The 21,120-nt window shown below is 47.7% G+C and overlaps 1 protein-coding gene across 2 annotated transcripts; it reads right to left on the bottom strand.

Moving 5' to 3' along the window:
- Positions 1 to 838: 838 nt before the first annotated feature.
- On the bottom strand, positions 839 to 19,431 carry IDH3A (isocitrate dehydrogenase (NAD(+)) 3 catalytic subunit alpha). 2 transcript variants are annotated; one of them, XM_029065845.2, is made up of 11 exons: positions 19,281 to 19,431; positions 14,731 to 14,793; positions 12,436 to 12,519; positions 9,628 to 9,742; positions 8,831 to 9,018; positions 7,754 to 7,887; positions 6,044 to 6,146; positions 5,900 to 5,964; positions 4,146 to 4,230; positions 3,230 to 3,382; positions 839 to 1,555 (listed from the first exon to the last, which is right to left on the bottom strand). In XM_029065845.2, the coding sequence occupies exons 1-11, from the start codon at positions 19,305 to 19,307 to the stop codon at positions 1,472 to 1,474; spliced, it is 1,101 nt and encodes a 366-aa protein (XP_028921678.1). In that variant the 5' UTR covers positions 19,308 to 19,431; the 3' UTR covers positions 839 to 1,471. The 2 variants fall into 2 exon arrangements, with proteins under 2 accessions (XP_028921678.1, XP_028921679.1); XM_029065846.2 differs by having other exon boundaries at positions 14,755 to 14,793.
- Between the last annotated feature and the right edge of the window lie 1,689 nt (positions 19,432 to 21,120).

Genomic DNA, 21,120 nt, shown 5'->3' with positions numbered 1-21,120 from the left:
CCACTTTAGTCGGCTGCGTCCAGGCCGTCACTTAACTTCTCTGGGGATTCAATACCTGTTCTCCCTTCTACTTAGGTGAGCCTCGTGTGGGACCTGGTTACCTTTTATCTGTCCCAGTGCTTAATACAATGAATCCTTGGCTCATAGTGAGCACTTAACCACAGTTGTTGTTGTTATTATTATTGGAAGATATTCACTGGAATGAAGAGCACAGTGACAGGGCTCTTCGATCTTTAAGGTGCACTTCAGCCTGAGGGCCCCGCTGCTAGGACTCCAAACTTGCGCTGGGAGTAGGAAGAGGGGTAAGTTCTAAGAGTGGAACGCTGTCATCGGCGTGGCCTTGTAGGGGGTTTCTGGGATTCAGCCCAGGCCCGCTCCTCTTTTCAGAAACATCTCTTTTTTGTTTTGATGGGGAAAGGCCCTACTTAGTGCTCTGGGATAAACGAGCTCAACTGTGTGCTGGACTCCTGCACCGCGGGCAAAATGCCACCCTCTCACTGTGGCCAAAGATAAGGAGCTTTTAGCGATAACATCTTCAGTGGTTCTAGAGGACAGAGGATGTCCTGGTTAAGTAGTAGGAAGTACATTTTCTCACAGTTACATTCTACATGAAACGATACAGTTTGTGGTATGGATTGAAACTCTTTAGTACAAATATACAGAAGGCTGAATTATTCAGGATGGGAATAAGTATACAAAAGAGGCAAGCTCATTTTTTCACCATAAAAAAAGCTCCAACCAACGTCAAGAAAAACTTACTGTCTAAAGCGTGTCCTCCATTAGAACTGTCCCCTGTGGAACTCTTTGCCAATTTTTAAAAACCAAAGATACACCTCCGTTTAGTATAGACATGGTTTGAACACTTTATTCATGCACACGGTAAGTCATTTGAAAATCAAAACTGTCTTATTTCTTAGATGACTACAGCATTTGGAAAATATACCATCTTCTCAGTCTTCGATGCATCTTTGCCCAGGAAATTTCTCTTTAACCCGTCTACCTTTCTGAGGACGTTAGTTTGTGCTATGTGGGGGGTCAACGCACTGTTCCATTTAGGCCCCAGAAAATAGGATTTTCCTGTTTAAAAGTTAGCTGATTTGTACCATTAATTCAGTCACTTTGATATTTACAGCAAGTCTTTTCGGAAAGGAAAAGAACTGTTCAACAGAGGAGTCAAGCTGTTAAAGGCAAATGACACGGTACAGAAATCCATACTTACAGTATACAAAAGTTTTCACCAGACTGACACATTTAATAAATAAGACATGGTACTTGGGAGAAGGTCCACTGAAAGCAGTTAAGAGCAACACCTGCATCCTTTAGTTGAATTTAGTACGAAAGAGCCCGGTCAAAAAAATGCTATTGTAAGAAGTCGGCAAATAAATGAATTGGCGTGAGATATCATACAATCTATTTCTGGGTCCTGTCCGTTAGGAGTGACTGCCGTAAACCGATCCAAGACGGGGCCGTTCTAATCTAAGTCTAGCACTCGGCGACAGATCTCTGATGTGAAGTCTGAGCACTTGGCATTCCCTCCCAAATCTTTTGTCAAGCTCTGGAAAAGAAAGCAGAGGAAAGAAGGATTAGAAGCTTGCAGAAAAACACAATGAACCAGTTTTGGACTAGGACTATTCCACTTTGCTTTGTGAACGATCTGACAGTTACTCTCTCCCGCATTTAAAGCCTTATTGAAGGCACATCTCCCCCAAGAGGCCTTCCCTGAATAAGCCCGCCTTTCCTCTTCTCCCTCTCCCTTCTGCGTATTATAATAATAATAATAATAATGTTGGTATTTAAGCGCTTACTATGTGCAGAACACTGTTCTAAGCGCTGGGGTAGATACAGGGTGGTCAGGTTGTCCCACGTGAGGCTCACAGTCTTAACCCCCATTTTACAGATGAGGGAACTGAGGCCCAGAGAAGGTAAGTGACTTGCCCACAGTCACCAAGCTGACAAGTGGCAGAGCCGGAATTCGAACCCATGACCTCTGGCTCCCAAGCCCGGGCGCTTTCCACTGAGCCACGCTGCTCTTTATTCACCCCCGGCTTCTTCCAGCACTTGTGTCCCTATCTCAGCACTTCTCTACGTATCTGCAATTTACTTACATGAATGTCCGGCTCCCCCTCTGTAGTGTAAGCTCACGGAGGGCAGGGAACGTGTCTGTTGTACTGTCCTCTCCCAAGTGCTTAGTACGGTACTCTGCACACGGTAGGTGCTCGATATGTACGACTGGCTGACTGAAAAGGAGTCACTGCAGCAGGGTATACTTTTGGGCACACCTGTCACCCAGGTTGATTCAGTCGCCGAGAACCATTTTCGAAGGGAAGTTTGATATCGTGGGTAAAACCATGTTTTATACTAATCAAGCTAAATAAGTCGATAGCCTCTCCTCCCCGAGACATTCCATAAAAGTGGTCCAATCATCCCAGTGATTCAACTTTAATCTCCTGACTCCTTAATGGCCTTTAAAGACAGCACAGTACTTCTGTAAACATTTTATACTCTATTTTCTCCTTTCCCTAATCTATTTTAATGTCTGCTTCCACTGTAGGCTCACTGTGAGCAGGGATACTGTCTACCTACTCTGCTGTATTGTTCTTTCCCACACACTTACTACAGTGCTCTGCACGCAGTTACCTTGATGGATTTGATCTACACGAGTAAGGATGTGGTACTCAAAGCACCTTCCCATTGAGACGAAGAGGGTTGATTGATCAGACATCTCTGTTCAGTTACGTATTTTTACTTTTACAGGAAGTCAGCACACCATCTCCCATTTAACATACCCACAAAATTATTTACAAGACCGAAATTGAGCTCTTGGGTCAAAGTCACAAAATTTAGCTCGTAGAACTCTTGAAGCAAATGCATCCCAAACTTTTGCCAGCTTAGAAGGTGGAGGAGTTTTATTCAGCGCCGAGTGCTAAAGGAAACTCGTCTCACATGAGAAGCGGACTGACCTAGTGGAAAAAGCACGGCCCTGGGAGTCAGAGGACCTGACTTCCCGCTCCGCCACTTGTCTGCCGTTGGGACCTCGGGCAACTCACTAAACTTCTCTGTGCCTCCGTTCCCTCATCTTGCAAAATGGGCATTCAATACCTGTCCTCCCTCCTATTTAGACAGTTAGCCCCATATGGGACCTGAGGATCTTGGACCTACTCCAGTACTTGGCACATAGTAAGCGCTTATCAAAGATCACGTGACTTTTGTCCGAAAAGCGGGCTGGTACCTTTCCATCTTTAATTGTAGCAAAACAAGCAGCCTCGATTCTATCGGCGTGGCTGTACAAGCCCATGTGACGTAGCATCATCACGGCGCTGAGCAGGAGAGCGGTAGGATTTGCCATATCCTTTCCGGCAATATCGGGGGCTGTCCCGTGAACCTAAAAATGAAACCACGTTGCGATTAAAGCATCACCCCGACCCCTGGGCGTCAATGAATTCGTGTCACAGGACCGAAGAGAACTACGTGAGCCCGGTCTTACTGCCACGGCCCGATCCTTCCGGAACATCCACCTTGTTCAGGGCCCTGGAGTCGGGGAATGAGGTCTTGCCATTAGACAATTTCAATTAGGGCTGACCGCCCAAAATGGATCTCTTCCAGAAGAAAACATTACTTTGACAGCCAAGACTTGGAACGGGTTCTAGTATGGTCCAGTCAAGCCTCTGTTGGACTGGGTCATTCTCCAATATGATTGGGTAGTGATGGCTGTGGATATCTGTTTCAAGAATGGTTTTCCTTACTCAAAAAGCTACAGATCAAAAAGCAGGTGACCCGAGAAGCCACCACCAATATTCTGATGGACCCTGGCTTCTTCTTCTGGCATATGAGTCCTCTCGGGCCTAAATGCTCACCCGTTCACAGTTTTGGAATTCTTCCAGATTGCCACTTCCCTGAGCAACACGGTACAGATGGATTTTAGAACACCCTAACAAAGATATAACTGATACTTTTAAAAATCAATTTAAAATTCTTAAATTAGGTATCTAAAAGAATCATTTTGTAAGTGGATGGTTCTTTTGGTAAATGACATTAAGTAAGCCTCAAAATGAAATCAAAGGAAACTAAAATTTTTCTTGGATTCATCACCTAAGAGTTTCGACTTCGAGATGACAATTCACCTCCATCTTTTGTACCGTCCTTACCGATTCAAAGATCGCAACACCGTTGGCTCCAATGTTTCCACTTGGCGTTACACCGAGACCACCGATCAATCCTGCACACAAGTCGCTGAAAAAAAAAAAAAGAATTCAACAACTTGCAGTCACAATTGGGTAAGAAAATCTAGAAGACTTCATTTCAGAATGTCAGGGGATATTTAAGAAAGGGAGAAGATCTGGAAAGGCTGAGTGGGGAGAGCATAAGTTAAAAAAGATCTCATGCTCCCATTCCAAGTTGCCCAGGTCGACATCTCCCTTCTCTGCCAACGATGGTTTCTAAAGAAAAATAACTCTCTGAGAGGAAGCAGCAGCAAAACTCATCCCTATCTTTAAGGATTTTTTTTTATGGTATTTATGGTTTACTATGTGCCAGGCACTGTACTGAGCGTTGGGGTAGATACAAACTAATCCGATTGGACACAGTCCCTGTTCCACAGAGGGCTCAGTCTTAATCCCCATTTTACAAATGAGGTAACTGAGGCACAGAGAAGTTAAGTGACTTGCCCAAGGTCACACAGCGGACACCCAAGAGGAAGTGGAGGGGCAACTGTTCCCCTTCTGGAAGAATGGTTGGGGAAACACATCCCCTGCCTTGCAGTCCCAAAGTACACCCTGTTTTGCTGGGAACTCAGAGCCACGTAGACCCGATGTCCCCAAATGGAGCTAAGGAGACACCCGAGTCTGCTGGAGAAAGGAATTCACCTCACCCTTTGGACCTGCATCAGGACACTGGGGGTATTTAGGACCTGGGCTCTCCTGATCTGGAAGAAAAACCACCTTCAAATATACCGGTACCAGGGTCCAATATCTGTAAAGAGTGCTGATCATCTCAAAAAAAAAAAAAAATGCTAACACAGGGAATGTTACTGGAGCTGAACAGTGGCTCATTCAGTCCAGTATTCTGTCTGACAGAGATAACGGAATACTGAAGGAACCCAAGACAGTTCCCCTAAACTTAAGGAATACACCATTTAACATCTCATTTTCTTCTCCAGGAACCCATCATCAGCTGCTTGTCTCTGAATTTATCCAAACTCTGCTCGAACCTACTGCTGTCTACTTGCACTACTTCCAGGGCCAATGAACTGCATATGAAAAAACACATATATTTAAAACCTAACCAAACCCGAACTAAAACAGTTAAAAAGACAAATGAAACGTTGAACAATTGACAGCCAAGGACAGTCCAAATCATTCAATCAGTGGAATTTACTGAAATTACAGAGGACAACATTTGGGAAGAAGAAAAGGTCTTACAAAATGAAGCCGCTATTTTTGCATTGAGGGAAAGTGCTCCTGCACTGGGGTGGGATCTCTCGGGATCACAAATCCAGCAGATCCAGGAAAAAGGAACCGAAAATGTAAATTTCTCGGGCATGGAAGTGGGGACACGGTTTTATTTTCTTAGTGGAATTCACACATGCACTAATGCCCCCCCCAGAAAGATTTTCAAACAAACTGGGGCAGGATGACACAATTTCCTTGCTGACTGCAAAGGGCGTAGGGTGGGAGTCCTTTTATTCAAGATTTGCTTACCTGATACTGGCGGCTGATGGCCACCATTTAAATGCACTTTAGAAAGCAGGCGGCATCTTATTAGCCTTTTGTGCACATTAATTGCCTATTGAAAAGAAATCCAAGCCCTGAAGGCAAGGGACAATAGTTTCTAGGGCATCTGCTAATATATCCAACAGCTAAAAACCACAGGATTAAAATGCTTGTAATTTAGATAGACTCACCTGAGAATGTCTCCATACAAATTTGGCATAACAAGAACGTCAAATTGGGATGGATCTTGGACCATCTAGGGGGTAAAAAAAAATGTGTTTTAATATTGAAAGATTAGGCCATAGAAAATTTAAACAATAAGAGTATGGACTTACATTCAAGCATACAGTATCGAGGTACATCTCATTAAATTTTATGTCTTTACAGTTTTCTGCAACTTCCCTGCATTTCTGCAGAAACAGTCCATCTGACATTCGCCTGCAAGGAAACAAAATTGTCACTGCGAAGACCTAAACAAGGTGAAATAAGTATTACTTTAAAAGGCATGAACGCCTGAGAAGATGCAATCAAAAATGGAAATTTAGGGGCAGATCTAAAAGGCAACTTTCAGGATCCTATTTTCCTATTTTCAGCTGAAAAGTCTTTTTGCACTTGGCAAAATGCAAATGAAACAAAAAATTACGACACCTCAAGTTTGAAGGTGTGGCCATTACTACAAAGACTAAGATGAGGCCCTGTAGAGATTTTGATTTTAAACTATCACAAGAGCATGAGAGGGCCAGTGTCAGTTTATTTGAAGAGAATACAAAAATCAATTTGAAAAATTTCCTTCTTGAATAGAGTATGCTTCCTTTATTCCACATTAAATCGCCTATGCCAAATGCTGGTCTTTAGAGGCCTAAGGTAATACTGCAGTGATTCAAAATTTCAAGGAGCTTATAAGAAAGGTGAGGCCAAGTGGAAAAAAAACCCCCAAAACACAGGCCTTAGAGTCAGGACACTCAGGTTCTAAACCCAGTCCTGTCACTTAACCTCTCTGGGCCTCAGATACTCATCTCTAGAAGGGGGAAAAAAGATATCCGCTCTCTTTTTTTCTTGATTGTAAATCCTGTCTGGGACACAGACTGTTACTGATCAGATCATCTGGTACTCACTTTTAGCATATACTAAGTGCTTAATAAATCCTCTAATTATTATTTTTTAAAATTAAGAATCCCTCCCCTAATCAATCTTGATTACTTTGCCTCTCAGTTCCTATTTCCTCCACCTTCTTCCCGAATAATATTAGGATCGTCAGTTTTCTCAAAACAAACTCCTTCAGTCCCTTTCTTTCCTAGTTGCCGCTATCTTAGTCCCTGAATTACCCCTCGCTCCAGCAGTGTCTCTGGCCTCAAAGATCCAAAAGAGTTCAGAATCGCATTTCGGGAAACACTGTACAAGAACTAGTGATTTAACCCTTTTTTTTTTTTTTTATTAAAAAAGGCATTTGTTAAGTTTGTAGTATGTGTCAAACACTGTTGGAGAGCAGATATCTTTTCCCCCCCTCTAGAGATGAATATCTGAGGCCCAGAGAGCTTAAGTGACAGGACTGGGTTTAGAACCTGAGTCTCCTGACTTTCAGGCCTGTGTTTTGTTTTTTTTTTTTCCACTCGGCCTCACCTTTTTTCCAAGCTCCTCGAAATTTTGAATCCCTGCAGTAAGAGCTGGGGTAGATACAGGATAATCAGGTCAGATGCAGTCCCTGTCCCACATGAGGCTCCTTCGTAAGCTAAGTAGGAAAGAGAAAAGGTACTGAATCCCATTTTACAGGTGAGGAAACTGGGAAGAGAAGTGACTTGCCTAAAGTCACCCCGCAGACCAGTGATCTTTCCACTAGGTCACTTACTCAACTATTCCCCGATTGTTGTCAAATAAAAATTTGATCTAGGTGAAGGGAAGAGAAATCAATGTAGGACGCTCCAGAGAGTCCTGTGATTATGCATCACAAGCTCGCTGGAAAAGTCCCTGGGTTTTTAAGAGAAAACAGAAGCCCACTTGAAGCTTATAAAGAAAAGATTGTGCATTACTGTCTCTCATGAACATACATAATATTTGCTTTGTGGACAGCGGTGACGTTGCTCCGATGATTGTTTCTGGCATACTCAAAAGCAAACTCAGCTATGCGCTTGCTCGCTTCCTCGGTGATGAGTTTGATACTCTGTACAACCCCGTCAACGATCTGAAAGAGAAAGACTGCATCAACGGCACGGGGCCTAACTCATCTGAATGGTTTTCTAGCTGAATGCCTGGATTCGTAATAACATTTCAGTAAGCAAGAATAACTCACCCTACTTAAAACTCACCTCCTCCAAGAGACCTTCCCAGACCGAGCTCCTCTTCTCCCTCTACTCCCTCTGCCACCCCCCCCTTTACCTCTCTGCAGCTAAACCCTCTTTTTCCCCTTTTCCCTCTGTTCCTCCACCTCTCCCTTCCCATCCCCACAGCACTGTACTCGTCTGCTCAACTGTATATATTTCCATTACCCTATTTATTTTAATGAATTGTACATCGCCTTGATTCTATTTAGTTGCCATTGTTTTTAGGAGATGTTCTTCCCCTTGACTCTATTTATTGCCATTGTTCTCGTCTGTCCGTCTCCCCCGATCAGACTGTAAGCCCGTCAAACGGCAGGGACTGTCTCTATCTGTTGCCGACTTGTTCATCCCAAGCGCTTAGTACAGTGCTCTGCACATAGTAAGCACTCAATAAATACTATTGAATGAATGAATGAATAATCTTTTAATTGTGTTGTTCCTATCAGGTACCTGGCACACTAGGCGCGTTTGGGAGGAGCCTCTGGTTCACTAAGTCGGGGTTGCAGAGAGTTTTTCATAGGTATCAGATAGCTTAGCGAGGGCAGAAGAAGGCTGTTAGCCCAAGAACGGCTGCAAGAATGTACTGAATAGCTGAATTCGTGGCTCTGCTTCAATTGGGGCTATCGGGTAAGAGCTACTAGACGCAGAATCTGTACAGGAAGTTTGTAGCCTCCCACCCAAGGACCATTCAAGCACTGGAGGCCCCTGTTCTGGTCTGTCAAGGTAACCCAGCTTTTTTCTTTACCCCCTCTGCCTCGTACAACTCATCGTAGACCAGAGAGCACGTGTATCTGAAACAAGACATACCAAATGCTCAATTCCACTGTACTCTCCTTCTGTGTTCTCTCGAATGGTGACAATATTTACATCGGTGTAAGGGGTCTTGTAGCCCTCGATCGAGACGCACGGACGGACATTTGCGTAAAGGTCAAACGTTTTACGCAGCAGCAGATTCATCGAAGGGTGCCCGGCTGCTATTGGAGTTTTCAAGGGGCCTGGAACAAAGAGGATTGTCTGAATGACAAGATAGCTCACGACAAAGGTCAGAACGACCAGTTGAGTGGAGTGGGGACACACTATCCCATACAACTTCTCTACAGCACAAGCAGTCTTCCCGGAATGGGAGTAACAGCCTTCAAAGCCAATTTGCTCAAACTGTTAACTATAATCACCAGATTGGCAGCATTTGCACCCGTCATAAAAATCCATGGCCCAAAATATGAAGGAGAGTGTCGCTTGAGATTGGTTTCATAATAGTACAATCCCTCCATTGCAAGAAGTCACAACATCTTAGTATAAAACTGTTTACTTAAGGAAATGAGCGCCCCAATGCACTCAAGAGTGACAAAACCGGATGCAGTGGTTTTATTCTGCAAATCATAAAACCACCTGCAAAGTCAGGCCAACTCCCAACCAAGGACTTGGGCCTCCAAAACAATCCTTTAGTTCTTAAGCTACGTTCTTAGTGATGTGGTTTTCATTATCGGATACATTCCATAATCCTTAAAAATTTAACCGAGGGGGTGACAGCTCAACTTTCACCGTTTGGGTTTTAGTCGATGATTAATTTCTTTCCCTTTCGATTCTAATGATTCTTGTGGTACCTTTCAGTCCCATCTTGTTTTTATCCATAGATTCTTTGGCATCTGGAGGAATCATCCATTTCCCTCCTGGTCCTTGGATAGCAGTCACATTTCTCTCTTCCCACTGGATTGGAGCCTAAACATCACGTTGAGATTTCGGGTAAGAGACATTTTTGCCAAGACCAACAAACACTACAAATCATCCATACAGTAAAAAACACTCTACCAGATCAATCACTTGTATTTATTGAGTGCTTACTGTGTGCACGGCATCGTGCCGCTTGAAAGAGTCCAATAACCGAGCTTGTAAACACACACCCTTTATCCCAGCCACTGGTTATTTAAACCGAGGCCAGCCGGTCCAGAAAGGACAAAAGTTTGGATAACAAAACCAAAATTAGATGAGAGGCAGTTAAACATGCCAATCCCATTTCGTTCAGATCTCTAAAATTTGATTATTCAAAAAGCCTCGGGCCCAGCAAATTTGGATCACCGGTTTTCTACGCTAATTATAATTCCCTTCATCCTGGGGTATTTCAAGTCTGTTGCTGCCTTTCAACCTACTGGGTCATGAGCTGAAATTGCCGGGGGATTCAGAGCTGAACAGGACAGGAAAACAGTGTGGCCTCCTGGAAAGAGCATGGACTTCGGAGTCAGAGGACTTGGGTTCTAATCCCAGCTCCGCTCCTTGTCTGCTCTGTGATCTTGGGCAAGTCGCTTCATTTCTCTGTGCCTCAGTTCCCTCATCTGTAAAATGAAGATTAAGACTGGGAGCCCCACGTGGGCCAGGGACTGAATCCAACCTGAGGTACCGTGGTTGGCACAGACGTGCTCTTCTAGTACCCCAGTTATTATGAACACCGACAAAATTATCCGGAGAGCAAATTCGAGGTACAGAGAAGCTCAACTGAGTCCAGACATGTGTCCCCCTAACTTTTCCCTTATAAAACTAATCCCGTGGAACTACCTAGGGAAATCTCCAGTTTAGTCAGAAGTGACCACCTGTCCCCTTTTTTCACGAAGCCTGGAAGGGAGGTGGCTATAATTAGCCTATCTTCAGGAAAGAACATTAGGAGATGCCGCATCCAAAAACGTTCATATATGGAGTCAAACATATTGATCTTGGATGAGCAACTGAGCTATCAGGTGGCCACCAGCGTTTCCTTATTTGCCCTCTGAACTGTTCCAGTGCCTGTGTATTGAACTGTTTGTCCGTGTCGCTTGCCCAGAATCCCCTCCACCCCCATTTTCAAGTTTCTCATTAGTGTGGGATACTTGGAATAAAAAGACAAAGTTCAACTAGGGCTCCCTGTCACCCCTGTGTCAAAACCGAATTCCTCCGTCTTCTATTTCTAAACTTGACTAGCTACAGTGTGTGCGTGTATCTATCTATAAATAAATATATATAGTTGTCCTTTGCATTCGAAGAAGACACCACTCACAGTGACGTTCACCTACGGCTGTGTTTAGGGCTGGAAAGACCAATCTAGAACCAGAATGCACACAAAATGGCTGCTCCTTGTTAAATGGTCACACTTTATGTTTGCGGTCCCTGAAGCGACAGTATAGACAGTAGTAACAGGCAGCATGCTCAGTATCCAGACCAAATTTGGTTACCACAAAAATCTTAGTGCCTCCACAATCGCATGTGGTAGGAGCTGTTGGGGGAGTGTTGGGTTGGGGACAGTGGCACACAGACCACTTCCTTTCACTCTCTGTTGTGGTCACTGCCCTGGGTACTTAGTAAAACCACTTCGTGGAACTGGGACGAGCCCATCGAGGTTCGTTCCCCTGACCTTTTGGGGTGTTCACCCTCCCAAGCCCTCCGTGACTGAGGAAGAAAGGTGCCGGTTGGAAGCCGGAGCCGTGACGGGCCCTGACTGGCCTCAGCCTAGGGCCGAAAACGGGCGCCCCAGACCTCACCGAGCCCAGATTCAGGTGGGAAACGCGCTCTCGGCCAGATCCTGATCGCTTCTCCCCAGCCCTGATTTTGTCTGTGTTCCTCCTCGTGTGCGCGCGTATGCGCCTGCCTGGTCATCTCCCTGGCTCCACCACGACGCGGTGAGGGAGGTACCCCCTCAGGGCCCTCCGTCAGAGGCTGCCGTGGCGGTTCAACATCTGAAAGCTCCCAGCCCCTCTCTGGAGAGGAGAAAGTGGGGAACATGATGGCTCTAGAACCAGGGGAGGGCTGGGGAGCAGGGGCTGTCGAAGGTCCCGTCGGAGCACTGTTTGCCCTAAGTTGGGGCGGACTCCCCACCCGCCTTTCATCATGACACCAGTCTGCGGGCCCAGCGTAGCGAACGCAGACCCAAAAGCAGCAGAGCCGCCATGCAACGGAGGGAATGGCATCTTTTTCTCCATCATGAGGACGCCCCCCGACGCCAGCCCCTCAAGCGACCGACTGCCTGACCCATGTACCAGTGAGTGAGCCTCGTGTCTGCATCTCATTTTCCCCCAGTCCACTCCCCAAAATGCACGAAATGAACAGCTGGCAGGCACCCCTGCCTCCTACTAATCGGGTCAGCAGCCATTTGCGTAATTTTCTGAAAGGACTCTACATCAAAGGAACAACGCGAGGCCGGTGAAGTAACTCTGTTTAAACTGCTGACTGCTGCTAACACGGCAGGTATTCAAATTACTTTGCCTTTAACCCAATGCAAGGGACACCCGAACTTATTCCTTTAGCAGTAGAGGCTGTGGATCTCACCAAATTAACGGGAACGTGTACAACTAAACCTTTCTTGTAATCGAAAAGCATACGGCTACCTCTTGGAAACCTGAAGGCTTTTATAAGGGCCGTAAGGCAAGTCCCTTTAAAAATCCACATACCTTGGCAGCATCAAAAATCTTCATAACGGCAGCGGAAATTTCTGGTCCAATACCATCTCCTGGGATTAGCGTTACTGTCTGCACCTAAGTCATCAGAAAGCACAGAGGAAAAGGGAGTGAGGAAAACCATGCATGTCAGTGCACCACCGTTATTCAGAAATGGGCATTTTACTTTAGAAACGAATAGATCCTCTTAACGCATCAAAAGAGAACAACTGTCCAGAAAGTTAAAAGAGGAGGCCTCAACAGTCTAAACTTCCTACAAGTTCTTCCAAAGAATTCCTTCCATCCATATTCAATTTGGAGGGCCTCTGGACTAACTGTACTAGTATCCTTCCACACGCTGAGACATTTTGTTCTAGGTCTGCTGGCAGCCCAGAAATGGACTGGGCACTCTCGCCGCTCCTCCACCTACCTGCTAAAGAGTCAAACTGACAAGGAAGCAGCGACTTTCAGCACTCTCACCCCGCTGCTAGATAGGGACCGTCTTACAAGGGCTAACTTTACGGCTAACTTCAGAGAGCGGCCTAATGGATAAAGCTCGGGCCTGGGAGTCGGGCAGATGTGGGTTCTAATTCCGGCTCCCCCCTTTGTCAGCTGGATGACCTTGGGTAAGTCCCTTCACTTCTACGTACCTCACTTTCCTCATCTGTAAAATGGGGATTAAGACGCTGAGAGCCCTATGTGGGACATGGACTGTGTTCAACCCGATTATCTTCTACTTACTCCAGCACTTAGTACAGTGCCTGGCGCATAGTAAGCGCCCAACGAATACCCCCAAAACAAGTTAAACACCAGGAGAATCCTAATCCATGTCAGAAAGGTGACCGAGGGTATTTTTTTCCCCTTCTAGAAAATTACTATTTTTACTTTATTTTCCAAAAGCTTAAAACTTTCATATCAACGTAAGCAGCATCCATGACATTATCTGACTGAGCTGGGTAGGCCTAATCCTGGCAGAGGAGCAAAGATATTTAAAAATGCTAAGCCGACACATGAAATAAAGCCACCATTTCAAAAAACAACTATCCTGGAGGAGTGGGGAGGGGAAGTTTGAGGGCCCCTCTCCCCATCCCAAATATGACCAGCAAGGACTTGGAATCAATAGATTCAAGACAACGACCTAGTCCCTCTATCATCTGTGTGGCCACGGACTTGCGTCTCTCTGCTCGCTTGGTCCCCCCGGGTCAGCTCCTTCGGGAAAAGCTCTGTTTTGGAACTCAACTCTGAGCCCTCCTGAAGTGGACTTCTCCTCCCAGTTCCTTCCAACACCTGCTCAAGAGTTCACAAACACAAGGGATTACTCCTGGTGAAAAACGGGTTTGAAAATTACACGACTGCCCAGATTTCAGGGATGCTAATTAAACGAAGGACTGTACTCTGAAATTTCTGCTTGAAGGTTGTACTTTGAGTTTGGTGACAAGGCTCACTGTGAGCATTAGCAACGCTATAAGAATTTTTGTCTTCTCTTCCCAGTATCATTTGCTTGTAAGTACTAGCCTATGAATCCACAGACCAGAGAAAGTCACTTTCTTCATCCTTTTTTTTCCTTACCAGGGAACGTTTGTCTTGGAGGAACTTCCTTTGCATGGAAACTTCACATAGTTCTTACATTCCAAACAGCATATTAAGATACCCAAATAAGATCATAAAAGGAGGCGGGACGGGGGAGGGGAGAAGGAGAAAAGGAAATCACTGATCCACAATAAAACCCGTGGCATCAGCTTAGAAATGCACAGTCTTTTTTTCAGCTGGGTACTCTAAAAGCAGCAGATTTAACATTAAACAATACCGACACTACGGTCAGAAAACCCTGGGTAAAATGCAGGCCTAAAGAGCCTTTGAAACTTTGGAGATATTCTAAATGGTAGGTGAAATCCACTGTTTTTAGGAAAGCTCACAAAACAAAGCCTGAAGCAAAAATTGAAGCTTCTCAACAACTTTCAGTTTGCTCCTGGAGTTTTTGCGCTCATTTTTTTTTTCCAAGTTTGTGAAGTAGATTAGGAAATGCGTCAACAGGCCCCAGGATAGTGTTCACTTATTTTAACAGGGCTTATTCAGGCTGACGAATGCAAAAAGGCTCCCCAGCCCATCCTAACAGAATTCTTCACGTTGCGCAACGGACCCGAAAGGTTCGTCGACAACTTAACCGATGGAAATGTACGACTGGCAGAGGATGGGCCTGTTTTACTTTCAGCTCCTCTGCAGAAATGGAGATCATCTGTGACGGAATTACGAGACACTTTTCTTGAGAAACTTCTAAGGGGGAGAAATAAAAGAGGTAGCCATACTCACGCCACTAGCTAAACCTCTGGTCACCTGTTTTGAGTTGCTGAAAGCCCCCAGCAGTCGGGACACCTGTTTCAGAAGCCGAGACAAAAGTTAAGTCACATGTTAGATAATGCGAAACAAATTCAATACGGAACCCTTTAACCACTTGATAGTCACCCCACATCCATAATTTATTTATATTAATCTCTGTCTCCCCCTCTAGACCGTAAGCTCCTTCTGGGCAGGGAACATTCCTACCAACTCTGTTGTACTGTACTCTCCCACGCACTCGGTACTGTAATCTGCCCAACCTCAGCGCTCAGTAAATACCACTGATTGGCTGAAGTCAGAGATAGGAAACACTAAAAGTTTCCCCGTGCATCTCTGCCCCTCAGGATCACACCTGGAGAGTTTCCAGTACTCTACCAGTCTCAACTACGGGAGGGAGAGTCAAGCAGAGACCTACCCATCCATTCCTAGCTTGGCCAGCGGCTAGCGAGTGGAAGGCCATCGGCTACAAGTGAAAACTCTCCCGTGCTGGGCAGCAGCGGCGGGAAGAGACTCGAGGGCGGAGACTCAGGTTTACTGCGCGAAGGAGGCAGTGGTAAACCACTTCTGTATTTTTTTTTACCAAGAAAACTCTATGGATCCACGACCGGAACAATTGCAGATGGAGGCGGGGTGTTCTGGGAGAGATGCGTCCACGGTGTCGCTATGGATCGGAGATGACCCGACAAGACATGCATCTTTATAAAGGTAAGCTTTCCAAAAATTCAAATTAAAAAGATGATTTGGGGCTAGACGGAATCACCTAGCTTCATCTTCTGCTCTTCCTATACCTGAAAGATCTTAGACTGGACAACTCTGCTCCGATATTTGCACGTGCTGATGCAGGCACGAGGATGCCAAAGAAATTTTGCAATCTTCTCCAGCCTAGCATTTCTAACGTGTGGTTCCTGAGAGTGCAGACGTAAGGAAAGGGAGGCCAGGCTGCAATCTGACGGCAAAATGTGCAGGAATGGTCGTTATTTTAGTCAACACGAAGGGAAAAAAGTCTTCTTTCCGAGCCCACAGTGAACACGGATCATACAAGATGGTAACATAGGCAAAAACCGCACAGTTTGATTACTCAAATCTTTTTGTCTGTCTGTCCCATTGGATGGGGAATGTGTCACTTTCATTCAACTCATTCCATCGTATTTATTGAGCGTTTACTGTACTATGTACTATGTGCATCTTGGTTTTGCTTCCCACAAGCTTAGTACAACGCATTCCACCAGTAGGTGCTCGATAAAAGATACTACTTATACACGAGAAGCAGTGTGGACTAGTAGAAAGAGCATGGGCCTGGGCGTCAGAGGATCTGGGTTCTAATCCCTGCTCTGCCACTTGTCGGCTGTGTGACCTTGAGCAAGTCACTTCATTTCTCTTTGCCTCAGTTACCTCATCTATAAAACAGGGATTAAGGCTGTGAGTTCTATGTGGGATAGGGACTGGGGCCGACCCGATTATTTTCCATCTACTCCAGTAGTTAGCACAGTGTAAGTGCTTAACAAAACACCATAAAAAACTACAATCTCAAAGATACACCGACATAAGCCCAATTAATAATAATTACATTTATCCAGTCCTAAGGATCAAACACAGAGGAAGATCCAAGATATGATTAGACACAGTCCTTGTCCCCCATGGAACTTACAGTCTAAGTGGGACCAGCATTTTAACTTCTTTTTTAGATGAGGAAATATTGTGATTTACCTGGGGTCACCTGGATTAATGAATGAAGCCCATTTAATACAGTGACAGAGCAATAAATTGACATTTACATGCCCAGTGGAAAGAACATGGGTCTTGGAGTTACAGGACCTAGGGTCTAATCCGGGTTCCGCTATTTGTTTCTGTGACCTTGGGCAAGCCACTTAACTGCTTGTGCCTCCATTTCCTCATCTGCAAAATGGGGATTAAATTAAGATGTGCCACTCAAGTGTCTTCACAGTGTTGTAGCACCCCCCAAGAGTAAACATTTTACTCCCCTTTCGTGGATATGCTCTGTCCCACAGTTCCAAGATTTAATTCATTCCTTCTCGATATAAAAAAAAAACTACCAAAAAACAAACCCAACAAACCGCTTCATCATCAAGTACTGGTGATTCCTCACTTCTCTGTAAAAATAGGGTGACCAATGGAGGAAAAAGGACAACACCCTAAAACGACCCACGTTTCAATGAAGGAGGTAGTTAGATGCAGCTCTGACCTTTTACCAGTTTAAAGGTCACTGATGACATGAAAAAAATTTAAACTCGAAATTTAATTTCCAGGGAAAGTTTGTCTTTGTTGTTGAATCAGGGCACCGGACAGAACACTTGGACAGGTGAGTTCTGTTCTCGGTGTGACCTTGGAAAAAGTACTTCCACCTCTCCAAGGTGGAATGATGAGAACACATCTCAGGATGTGCAAAAAGAACCTATGAGATGTTTATATACATAATCACTGGGTGAAAGTCATTATAGAAATATCCAGACTGAATAACCAAGTTGCAGGGACTGTCTCTATCTGTTGCCGATTTGTACATTCCAAGCGCTTAGTACAGTGCTCTGCACACAGTAAGCGCTCAATAAATACTATTGAATGAATGAAGGGAGGGGCGGGAAAAGCAAAAAGACCCTATATATGATTCCAAGCCTCTCAGCACAGAAATGTGGGGCCAAAAATCCTAGATTGCAAAATCTTCCTTTACTCCAAAGGAATCCCTGGGGAAAGCCACCATCGGTCCAATTCTGACACTACCCCTATCAAGTAACCTGGCATTAAAAACCTCTTAAGAGGTCCTACGTGTCCGCCCTTCCTCACGAGATCGTACGACTCCCGTTTGGGGTGGGAGGAAACAGCTCGAAACCTCACAATTTCAAGTACAGACTCTCTAGCCGGCGGGTGACAACTTGGTGAAACTCTACCTAAAGTCATCCGGTCCCCTGGTCCCGTTCATCCCAGGATCAGGGATTAAAAAATTACACAAACCAGTCCTCGCGATCTGCAACGCAAAGACTCGCCGAAGAGTCTCCGAATACAAGGTTGGGGTTGTTTTAAAGTCGCATGGATTCAAAAAGAAAAACTGGGATGATCTTTTGGGAGCCTGGTAATGAGAAGGAAATAGATACTTTGGTCTGAGCTCCCTAATGTCAGAACCGAGTAAAACCCAGGAAAGGAGAAGCAGCGTGGCTCAGTGGAAAGAGCCCGGGCCTGCGAGGACTTGTCTGAGGTGTGACCTTGGATGAGTCACTTCACTTCTCCAAAGTACCTCATTTGAAAACGGGGGAGATTCATAATGACGGTATTTGTTAAGCGCTTACTATGTGCCGGGCACTGTTCTAAGCGCTGGGGTGGATACGAGGTCATCGGGGAGTCCCACGTGGGGCTCAGCCTTCATCCCGTCATTGGGCAGGGATGGTCTCTATCTGTTGCCGAACTGAGCGCTCAGTCCAGTGCTCTGCCCATGGTAGGCGCTCAATATATACTATCGAATGAATCCCCATGTTACAAGTGAGGGGACCGAGGCCCGGAGAAGCGAAGCGACTTCCCCAAGGTCACCCGGCAGACGAGTGGCGGGGCGGAATTAGAACCCACGTCCTCCGACCCCATTAGGGCCGGGAGCCCCACGTGGGGCAGGGCCTGTGTCCAACCCCTTCTTCTTCTATCCACCCAGCACACTGCCTGCCACCTAATAAGCGCTTAACAGATGCCATTAAGATATCAAATGGAAAAAAAAAAAAGGTTAGATTCCCGGCCCGCAGGCCGCTGACCCTTGGAAGACACCACGTTGCAGGGAGGGACCAGAAGAGTGCCGGGCACCTCCTAAGCGCTTAGGTAGGGTGATGATAATAATAATGATAATCATGGGATTGTTCTAATGATGATGATGATTTGGGGAGCCCGGGAAGGGTGGGAGGTGCAGGGGGATCCCCGCGTCGTGAGGTGGGGGAAGAGGAGAAGGCCGAGGGGCGTCATCCGGGGGGGGGGTCTGCCCGACCCCCAACCCCATCCCCAGGGAGCCCGGCCGCCAGCTCTCCCGGCAAGGATGGAGGAAGGAAGGGACGGAGGGAGAGAGGGAAGAAGGGAGGGAAGGGAGGACAGAGGAAGGGAAGGAGGGAGAGAAGGAGAGAAGGAGGGGGGCTCCTCTCCGGAGGAGGGGTCTGCCCGGCCCGGGGTAAGGGGGGCAAAGAGGAGAAGCGGCCCGGGACGAAGAGGGCAGGGCAGGGCAGGGCAGGGCAGGGCAGGGCAGGGCAGGGCAGGGCAGGGCAGGGGCGTCTCGTCTCGTCTCGTCTCGTCTCGTGTCCTCCCCTGGCCGGTCCTGTCGTGCCCCGGCCGAGCCCTCGGCGGCGGGATCCGCGCCTTGACCTTGACCTTCCGAGGGGCCGGGGCCCGGCCCGGCCCGGCCCCGCCCCTCCTCTCCTCTCCTCTCCCCTGCCCGGAGGCCGGGGCTCCCCGCCGGCGGGGCGGGCCGGGCCGGGCCGGGGCTCGGGGTTCGGGGTTCGGGCGGGGCGGGGGGCATCAGCGCGGGGGCGGCGCGGGCTCACCTTGGGGATCCAGGCGGGAGCAGCCATCGCGGGCCCCTTCCTGCGCTGCGGAGGAGGCTACGGCGAGGGCGGCGAGAGCGACAGCGGCGGCAGCGCGCAGACTCCCTCCTTCAGCCGCAGCTCCGGCCGCCCGCCATCCGCCCTCCGCCCCGCCCCCGGCTCGCATCGTCATCCGGACACGCCCACTCCCCTGGAAGCCACGCCCCTTACCATCATCGCCGCAAAGGCCCCGCCCACTCCCCCCATCTGGAAGCCCCGCCCCCTTCCCGTCTCGTCACCAGGCCCCGCCCACTCCCCTCGAAGCCCCGCCCCCCCAGCGACATCATCACCGGCCCCGCCCCACTCCCCGGAAGCCCCGCCCCCTGCCGCCTGCGTCCCCCGGACCCTCCGGGCAGCCCCGCCCCCCGCGGGGAGCCCCGGCCGGAAGTCCCGCCCCCCGGCGTGCGGGCGGGCTGTCAGTCACTCTGAGGCCCGCGACGGAGGGGGAAAATGACCAAGAAAGGAGAGAGCGCGGCCGCCCATGGCGTCATGGCGCCGGGCGGGGCCTTCTCCTCCCCGCCGCCCGCCCCTTCCTTCCTTCCTTCCTTCCTTCCTTCCTTCCTTCCTTCCCCGCCCCTTTCCCTCTCCTTCCCCTTCCGTCCCCTTTCCCCGCCTCGCCCTCCTCACCTGCCAAGCCGGGGGTCGGGGGGACGCCGACGCCCCTCGCCCTCTGAACCCTTTCCATCTCCTCACGGGGCCCACCTTAAACCCCAGGCCGCGGTGCCTTTGTCAGCGGTCGATGACACTTCTTCCCTCGATAGTATTTATTGAACGCCGACTACGTGCAGAGCACTGGACTGAGCGCTTGGGACGGACAGTTGGGCGGCGGAGAGGGACCATCCCTGCCCAGTGACGGGCTCACGGCCTAAACGGGGGAGACGGACGGCAGAGCAAAAGAAAACGAAACAAAGAACAAGACAACATCATCGAAATCAATTCAGTCATTCGGTAGTATTTATTGAGCGCTGACTCTGTGCCGAGCACTGGACTGAGCGCTTGGGATGGACAGATCGTCAGCAGAGAAGGACCATCCCTGCCCAGTGACGGGCTCACGGCCTAAACGGGAGAGAAGGACGGCAGAGCAAAAGAAAACGAAACAAAAAACAAGACAACATCATCAAGATAAATTCAGTCATTCGGTAGTATTTATTGAGCGCTGACTCTGTGCCGAGCACTGGACTAAGCGCTTGGGATGGACAGATCGTCAGCAGAGAAGGACCATCCCTGCCCAGTGACGGGCTCACGGCCTAAACGGGGGAGACGGACGGCAGAGCAAAAGAAAACGAAACAAAAAACAAGACAACATCATCGAAATCAATTCAGGCATTCAATAGTATTTATTGAGCGCTGACTCTGTGCAGACTAGTGGACTGAGCGCTTGGGATGGAGGAATCAGCAGCTGAGAGGGACCATCCCTGCCCAGTGATGGGCTCACGGCCTAAACGGGGGAGACGGACGGCAGAGCCAAACACAACAAAACAAAAAAGACAACATCATCAAGATAAATTCAGTCATTCAGTAGTATTTATTGAGCGCTGACTCTGTGCAGACCACTGGACTGAGCGCTTGGGATGGACAAATCGTCAGCAGAGAGGGACCATCCCTGCCCACTGGCGGGCTCACGGTCTAAATGGGGGAGACAGCAAAGCAAAACACAACCAAACACAAGATAAATTCAGTCATTCAGTAGTATTTATTGAGCGCTTACTCTGTGCAGAGCACTGGACTGAGCGCTTGGGATGGACAGTTCGGCAGCAGAGAGGGACCATCCTGCCCAGTGACGGGCTCACGGTCCAAACCG

Source organism: Ornithorhynchus anatinus, chromosome 5, assembly GCF_004115215.2.
Source record: "Ornithorhynchus anatinus isolate Pmale09 chromosome 5, mOrnAna1.pri.v4, whole genome shotgun sequence".
In the NCBI taxonomy this organism is placed as follows: domain Eukaryota; kingdom Metazoa; phylum Chordata; class Mammalia; order Monotremata; family Ornithorhynchidae; genus Ornithorhynchus; species Ornithorhynchus anatinus.
The sequence above is the reverse complement of the archived record's forward strand: the minus strand, read 5'-3'. Positions and strand labels throughout refer to the sequence as shown.